General features: G+C 52.7%; 2 protein-coding genes across 2 annotated transcripts; one reads left to right on the top strand and one right to left on the bottom strand.

The window, feature by feature from the left end:
• Positions 1–1,067: 1,067 nt before the first annotated feature.
• Positions 1,068–5,158, bottom strand: LOC104341874 (borealin). The gene is made up of 10 exons (XM_086480025.1): positions 5,077–5,158; positions 4,879–5,007; positions 4,617–4,657; positions 3,665–3,740; positions 3,154–3,335; positions 2,769–2,848; positions 2,342–2,440; positions 2,029–2,155; positions 1,475–1,561; positions 1,068–1,106 (listed from the first exon to the last, which is right to left on the bottom strand). The coding sequence occupies exons 1-10, from the start codon at positions 5,156–5,158 to the stop codon at positions 1,068–1,070; spliced, it is 942 nt and encodes a 313-aa protein (XP_086336151.1).
• On the top strand, positions 5,157–7,000 carry LOC147413214 (AFG2-interacting ribosome maturation factor-like). The gene is made up of 4 exons (XM_086480024.1): positions 5,157–5,650; positions 5,743–5,922; positions 6,001–6,119; positions 6,522–7,000. The coding sequence occupies exons 1-4, from the start codon at positions 5,157–5,159 to the stop codon at positions 6,587–6,589; spliced, it is 861 nt and encodes a 286-aa protein (XP_086336150.1). The 3' UTR covers positions 6,590–7,000.
• Positions 7,001–7,596: the final 596 nt, after the last annotated feature.

The following is a 7,596-nucleotide window of genomic DNA, read 5'->3' as shown; positions in this document are numbered from 1 at the left end:
GTGTTAAGCCAGATGAGTGCTCCTGCTTGCATTTTAAAATGCACACAGAGTAACCCTTTCCCAAGGGGCTACAGCTGAAGTTGAATTTCCATGAATTTGAAGCGGAGCAAGATTTCTCTGTATTTTCCATAAGCAATGGGGAAACAACCACTAATGACTGAGGAAGTGATTTTGTTCCATTCAAACAGCATTTATTGGATGTGGCTCTTTGTCAAAGTTGAACTGAATCGACTCGATTTAGATGAAAAGCAAGGGCAAATCAGCATTTTGACTAGTCCGAGCCTCCTCCTTCCCTGTCTACGCTCAGTTCCAGGAGTACAGTTTCTCCTAAAGATTTTGAAGGGTGTGTAGGAAAAGCAGAGTTCTCTCACGTTACAGATACTCCAGTAGTTCTACGGTTACTCTCAGCAATCCAGCGAAGCAGCAGTCTAGCTGACTGATTCTGTGAAGTTAAAGTACCTGTAATCTTTTATTTCTTTAAAGCCAAATATGTAAGTTGACTATAGAACCCTCAAAGCCAGTTACAAATACAATGGCTGCTAAAGGAATACAAGGACTGCTATTCATGGCAGCCTCATGAACTACAAGAAGCTTTCCATTTAGCCCCAGGCACCAGCAACTTGCCTTCAGGTATCTCAGGTACTATACAGAGACAGTCATCACCTCATAACCACAGTTGCAGAGGAAGGACGTGCCTGGAAGGCAAGGCAACAAGGCTGCTCTGTTGCTCTCTTTGCCCAGACAGAGAGGAACTCCAGTCACTCCTGTCCACTGCTTACGTCTCCTGCAAGATACCACAAGAGCTTTTCTGCCCGGCTTGCTGCTCTGCAGGCCCAAGACAATGGTATCTTGGTCTCAACATTGAAGGAAATCAGAAATAAAGTTTTTTTTTTCCTGAAATGCAATTTATTCTAATCCCATTACATATTATAAGTAGAAAAATCAGTTAACTTCCATTCTGTAAATTAATGGAAGGAAGACACAAATTAGAACAAGAACTAAAGACAGCACTCCTAAATGTAGCACTCTATTTACAGAGGGATGGCAATGCTCATCGAGTTTCAGCTCTAGGTTTTTGCACCGCTACAAGCTTGTGCGAGACGAACCTAGAAAGGAAAGGAAATTAATCAGTACTCGGGGAGACACTGTTACACCCCACAGCCACTGTTGGCTTCTGCCTGAAGCCGAGGGCCCTTTCAGTTTTGGTTCAGTTTTTCAAAACACTGGCAATAGCTCAAGAGGTGCACAGTGTATCCACAGTTTGTATTAAGCCAGATGTGAGGTAAAGCTACCGCCCCTCCTTCCCTTCCAGTTCATGCTGCTTCTTGACCACCAAGATGAGCCAAAATACAAGACAAGGGGGGGAGGGGGGAAATCAGGAGTTTGTTACAGCTGAACAGTCCAGTGAGTAATGACAGAGTGAAACGTTGCCTTACAACTGCAGGTCATGACTGACAAAAATACCCAGACTCACCGATAGCTTCTTCACAATTCCTTGGGCCTCCGGATTCAGACGAAGAAGATTCTTCTTGGTCAAATCACTCGCTGTTAAACGAATGCTCTGTGAAAAAAAAAAAAAAAGAAAAATCACCCAAATGTTATTTTTTCTGTTTGGTCAGCTGTAGTAGCTGGAAGCAGAAAAAAGTTAAATTAAAAAAATAAAAGTAAATAAAATCCAAGCATAGCAGGAGACCACGTGCAGGCACAGAACTACATTCAGCTTGACCAGCAGCTCATCTCATACCTTCCTGGCAGGGCACCAACACATTACTGCCAGCAGAAGCTACTTTAGATGTTACTTAAATGCACAGCAAAACATCACTCTACATCCTGCTCGGAACAGCTGGAACAGCTCCCACTTCTGAGCAAAAGCTTTAAAGGTTCTTACGCTAGATCAGTCCCCTGATCAGCTGCAGTGGCACAACTAAAGAGACAAGAAGTGCGGATGAACTGGAACTGGCAAGGCCCCCGAGAAGGTACAAGCTATCCCTTCAGGCCAGATCTTACAGATTAAACTTCCCGATTTACCTCCCCTCCTCCGACAGGGACTGTAATGAAGATATCGTTGCTGTCAGCAAGGGGGCTGCCGTTGGCAGAGACGGTGTAGACACGTTCGTTTCCCGCAGGCGTGCGCAAACCCGGCGTCTTGAAAATTCTGAAACAAACAGTTGCAGGTAAGTAATCTCCCTGCAGTGGCTCAAAGCACTTTGATTACAAGCCTTTCGTTTCAGGTTCAAAGAGCCACTAAGGATTACCTTGCGGATAGATGACGCGCGTAAAGCAAATGGCAAGGCAGTCCCCTACAGAAGGGGAGGACAGAGAAACGTAACCGAACACAAACCTGGAATCAAATTTGGGTGTGATCATGGAGGTACCTCCCCGAGCACTGAGATCAAGAACTCTACCATTAGCTGGAGTGATAAAGTTGGTTTTGCTGGATCTGTTAGAGGGAAATAAACAAACCCCTGCTCATAAGAACACTTTTAACAAGTGTCCAAGCACTACCTTAAAGACTTGAATGCGGTTATCGCCACAGAACACCAGAGGTCCCCACTAATCCAAGGCAAACCCCAAAGCCAGGGGTAGCTGCGCATCACAGGAGTCACCCGTCTTCCATCTACTGTCAGATCGCTGACTGTTTCCTATAGCACGGCATAACCACCTCAAGCAGCCTCCTGACCCACACTCCGTTCCATTTAGGAGTTCAGTTAGCGCCAGACACCTGTTCTCCACCTCTGAATTCCAGTGGAAAACACACCCCCGGTTACCTTTTGTTCAGGCGCATCACTCTGGTTGAAGCGGCTCTTCTGCTCCTGGACACTGGTGGTTTTTTAGTGGATGCCTTCACCTGAAACACACATTGCTCTCCACATCAGTTACTTCCCTCTCGTGTGACAGCTGAGTCCACGATGAACAAATGCTTCCACACAAAATGCTGGCTCAATAGGCTCCTTTTTATGGCACAAGAGTCCAGACACAAACACCACACCAGCTTCTGAGACCTTCTCCTATTGCCATGAGGTTCAGGAAGCGACCCCTGCTTTGGAGTCCCCCTCAGAGCATCCTGGCCAGCTATGGTATCATGGGCAGCATCTCAGTAAGTAGTTTGTATCTTGGGAGGGAATAAAGTCATCACAAAGAGTAACTGTTTACCTTTCCAGTTCTATGATTAACGCTTTCAGCTTCCAGCTCTGGAGGACACTGGCTGTCGTGTTTTGCTTTCTTCGCCGCAGGAAGCAAAGGAGGGTCTGCTTCTTCTTCAATAGCTTCAACGTTGCGTTCAGATGGGTCTGCTTCTTCTTCAATAGCTTCAACGTTGCGTTCAGATTTTTCCACTAGAAAGAGAGAGTGTTATCTAAGTTGAAAATAAAGAACTTCACCCCAGTAGTTAGCAGCAGAGGCAAACAGTAAACAACCACAAGCATTATGGCAACAATTTGCTTCTGAAATCCAAATTCCAGCATAATCCAAACGGTTGACAGAGCACCATTTTGAATTATTTTGAGTGTTTTAATTATATTAAGGATAGCTACTGCAGATAGCAGGGATAAAAGTAAATTATTTTCCTGTCTTTACATATATTGAGGGACGCAAGTAAGAACTGGATTATTATTTACAGTACGTAACCATGGCACGCTTTCATCTCACCAAACTCATCACTGACCTTTCTTGCCGATTTCTAAAGGAGTCTGGGTAACTTCTGCTGTTAACTTGTTTATTTCTGTTATCTCCAAGTCTGTCTAAAATTAAAAACAGTCACGACACCATTAGGATTATCAGCAGCACACAGCTCAGGGAAATCCAAGCTGCATGTCGCGGTTGAGACGGACAAAGCGACAAGACAACAAATCTCTTTGAAAGCCTGGCAGTACAAAAGCCTGTTCATTTATACTCTCTTTTCCCTTAGCTTTCCCAGAGGTGTCTCTTTCTAATTGGTTCAGAATTGTTATGCAATCTTATCATTTGTTATTTGCACAGTTCATTATAACTCAGCTCTTCTGCCAAAAGGACATGTATGCCCTGTCTTGTAGTCGACACTTTCTCAGGACTCGCTCATCTTGCAGCTGCAGCTCTTCTTGCTCCTCTCTGTTCTCTCACGGGTAGACGGGAATCCTCTCAAGGTCAAAGTTGTCCTGTCCAGGGGCCTCAGTCTGGCTGAGATCCCCCACAGTTACGGAGCAGACCCCGAATTATTTTACAGCCAGAACACCTCTGTGTTTTCTGTTGTGCTCAGGCTGGGACCGTTCGTGTTATTCTGGAGGTGACAACAACGTGCGAGGCCTGCGTGCTGCTCAGGAGTAACGTGCCTTGTTTGGCAGCCGCACGTGTGCTTCACCGGCGCCCTGCTGCTCAGCCATTCGGAAAGGCTTTAATATCCCGAGTGCGTGGGCTCTCGGGGGCTGGTCAGGAAAGACTAACGAGGAGCAGCATGAGCATGCGAATCCTCTATTGGACACAACAGGATTCTCTCACTGTTAAGTCCTAAAGCAGCATTTGTGAAAGTACTTACGTGGCCTCTGTTATCGCAACACTCCTGCAGACTCACAAAACCCTTCGTTTCCTACATGAGTACGTGAGGGCACCAGAAAACCTTAATGCTTATGCTGGATACCTACCGTTGCTGCCTCTTCCAACACCTTTGTGCTTCCTCCTTGAGCTAAAAGAAAATATTTTTTAAGAAATCAATACGTATCGTGACAGCCTATACAGGATACACAGGCATACTTTAACACGTCACTGCTAGGGCGCGAGCAGCCCGCGGGTGGTGGGGGTATATTCCCGACAGAGCATCCCGGCTGCTCCCTCGCTCCGGTCGGTCTCCCTTACCCAGGGGCAGAGGGGCCCGCCAGCCCAGCCCCCGCCGGCCCCGCCCCGTACCCAGGTAGTCCAGCCAGTTCATCTTGCGGAGCGCCACCGGCAGCCGCAGGATCTCCATGTCGTACAGGTTCTCCACCTCCTTGACCAGGCGCTCCCCGTTCGCCCGCAGCTGCTCGATCCGGCTGCTCACTGCGGGGGCACACACGGCTCAGTCACGGCTCCAGGCCCGCTCCCCGCCCCCCGCCCGCCGCGGCCTACCCTCGCGGTCGAAGTCCTTCAGGAAGGCCGCCAGCTTCCTGTTGCGCGCGCTCGTGGCAGCCTTCTTCCTCCTAGGAGCCATGGCGGGAGCGGGAGCGGGATCGGGGCCGGGGCTGGTACCAGTTACCGGGAGCGCCGCCGCCCGCCGCGCTTTCAAACCCAACCTCCGCTGCCCCCCGGCCAATCAGAGCTCAGCGCGGCGCGGCCAATCGGGGCTCGGCGCGGCGCGGCCAATCGGGGCTCGGCGCGGCGCGATGACGTCGAGGGCCGGCGCAGCGGTTCCGGGTCGGCGGGTCGCCATGGCAGCGGCGCCGGCGGCGCTGCGGGAGTGGGCGGCGGCGCTGCGGGAGTGGGCGGCGGCGGTGGCGCGGCAGGACGCGGCCTGGCGGGCGGCGCTGTCGGCCTGGGCGCCGCTGCTGGGCTCGCTGGCCGGGCTGGCGGCGCAGATGCGGGCGGCGCAGCGGCTGGCGTGGGGCGGGTCGCCGTTGGGCGCCTTCGACGGCCTGCGGGCGCGGCTGTGGCGGAAGCAGCGGGGCGCGGCCGAGGCGCTGCTGGAGCAGCTCGGCGGCCGGCGGTGAGGCGGGGGCGGCGGCGGGGCCGGGGCCGGGGCCGGGCCGGGCGGGGGGCGCGGGGCCCCGGCTGAGCGGCCGCCGCTTTGCCGTGCAGGGCGGAGCTGCGGGCCGTGCGGGACGCCGTGGGGGCCGGCGTGGCCGGCGTGCTGCGGCTGTACGAGGAGCGGGCGGCGGAGCTGGGCCTGGAGGCAGCCCTGCGGCGCGGACCGCGCTGCCCCTCGCTGGCAGACGCGCTGGAGGGGCTGCAGGATGTGGAGCGCTACTACCGGCACCTGTATCCTTCCGCTGCGGGGCTCTCCGGGCGGCGCCGACGGGTGCCCTTTTCTCGTTCTTGTCCTTATCGAGTGCGAAGGTACCTGGAGAGCAAGCTGCTCCTCCTGCGCATCAGCTGCGACAGCCTGGCGGACGTGGAAGCCCTCCCACAGTCTTGGGAGAGGATTTTGGAGCGCTACAAGGGAGACGTTGTTCAAGGTAGTTCCGCTGACAGCAGAGCCGAAGGGCCTTTCCTTGAGCTCCAGGCTGCTGCTCAGCCCTGGAGGCCGGAGGCCTGTCTCTGACGTAGGCCCCGAGTCCCTTGCTGTGTCGGTCTCAGTAGCAGCGGGTGACCTTGCTCGGTTTGCAGTTGATCTTTGCGACCCGCTCTGAGATCTCGTGAACGACTTTGGTCGTAAACAGTCGCTGTTGCACCCCTGGCACAGCTGGAAGCGACATCCTTCCTCGCAGTGTGATGAGGGGCTTGGGACCCGTTTCACTCGGCCTACTGAGTTAGTCTTACTTAGAGTTTCCTTGTAGAAACAAGTTACGTTTTTGTGGGTACAGAATCCAGACGAAATGCAGCAAGCTAACGGGCTTGGTTTTCTCCTTGCAACTCAGATACGCTCCTTAAGATCGGTCTGTTTGTGGACAACCATCGAGAGCTGTGCTGCTCCCCGGGCTCCTGACAGAGAGCGGGAGGGACTGACGTTGACCGTCTGGTATGTTCCGCGAGGACCACACGAGGCTGACGAATTGAGGAACCTTTATGGGCGCTTTTTGGAAGCGGAGTGAGTTGGGTACCTGGCTGCAGCAGGAAATGCTTGAACTGTTTCATTTTCTAGTGGAAATAGGCTTGGTGCCTGACAAAGAGGCTGAGATGAACAAGCCACGAAGATGGAAGGTCGTCTTCAGCCGCGGAAGTTGTCCTTTGTTTTGCCTGCCACGGATGTTTTGGCCGCTGAAGAAGACGTTGAGACTTGAGGTGCGCTGCAAATAAGGGGCATAACCTAAAGTCCAGTAGGCTGATGCCATGTAAGCAAGATGTTTAGGTACCGTCCTGACAAATAAATGAAAGATGTCAAATCAGGGCTTGAAAACAGTTTGCTCTCGTGCCTCTGAGCATTGTGTTTGCTTTCATCCCACCTGTATGTCGAAGGGGAAGGAACAAATCTGGCTTGAAAATGTAATTGTGGAGGTGCTCAGAGACCCGAGTTCTGATGCAGGCAGTGCTTGAGTGTGTTAGAGTACGCTCCTCTGATACCTCTGCCAGGGCAGCCTTAAAACCTCTTGCTCTGTGGCAGCAGCAGCTGCTGGCAGTTCTGGGGACGTCTGTCATTGGCCTCTGTGAGGCTCCCAAAAAGCAGTGGGATGCCTGTCTCCAAATAACATACTTGGTAAGAAATTGGAGCTTCTCAGGGAAGGTCAGATGAAGAATCGTGCGTGGACAGGCTGTAGGTGTGCTCGTGCTCCCCGTTTTTAAGGCGAGGCAGGTCTCAAGCCCGGACAGTCCCTGTGACCACCGGAGGGCACTGCTCGGCCTGCCGAGAGGCACCCCGGCGACTGGTGGCTGTGCCGGCCGGCGCTGCCGGTGCTCCCGCCAGCTGGCCGGTCTTCGTGGGGCGGTGCTGGCTAGGCAGCTGGAGTTGCAGAGAAAAATAACGTCACCCTCTTGGCGTTGGCATGGCTTGCGGGC

The sequence above is a fragment of the Leptosomus discolor genome, chromosome Z (assembly GCF_034619465.1).
Source record: "Leptosomus discolor isolate bLepDis1 chromosome Z, bLepDis1.hap2, whole genome shotgun sequence".
Lineage (NCBI taxonomy): Eukaryota > Metazoa > Chordata > Aves > Leptosomiformes > Leptosomidae > Leptosomus > Leptosomus discolor.
Note: the sequence above shows the minus strand (reverse complement) of the source record. Positions and strands in the feature narration are given on the sequence as shown.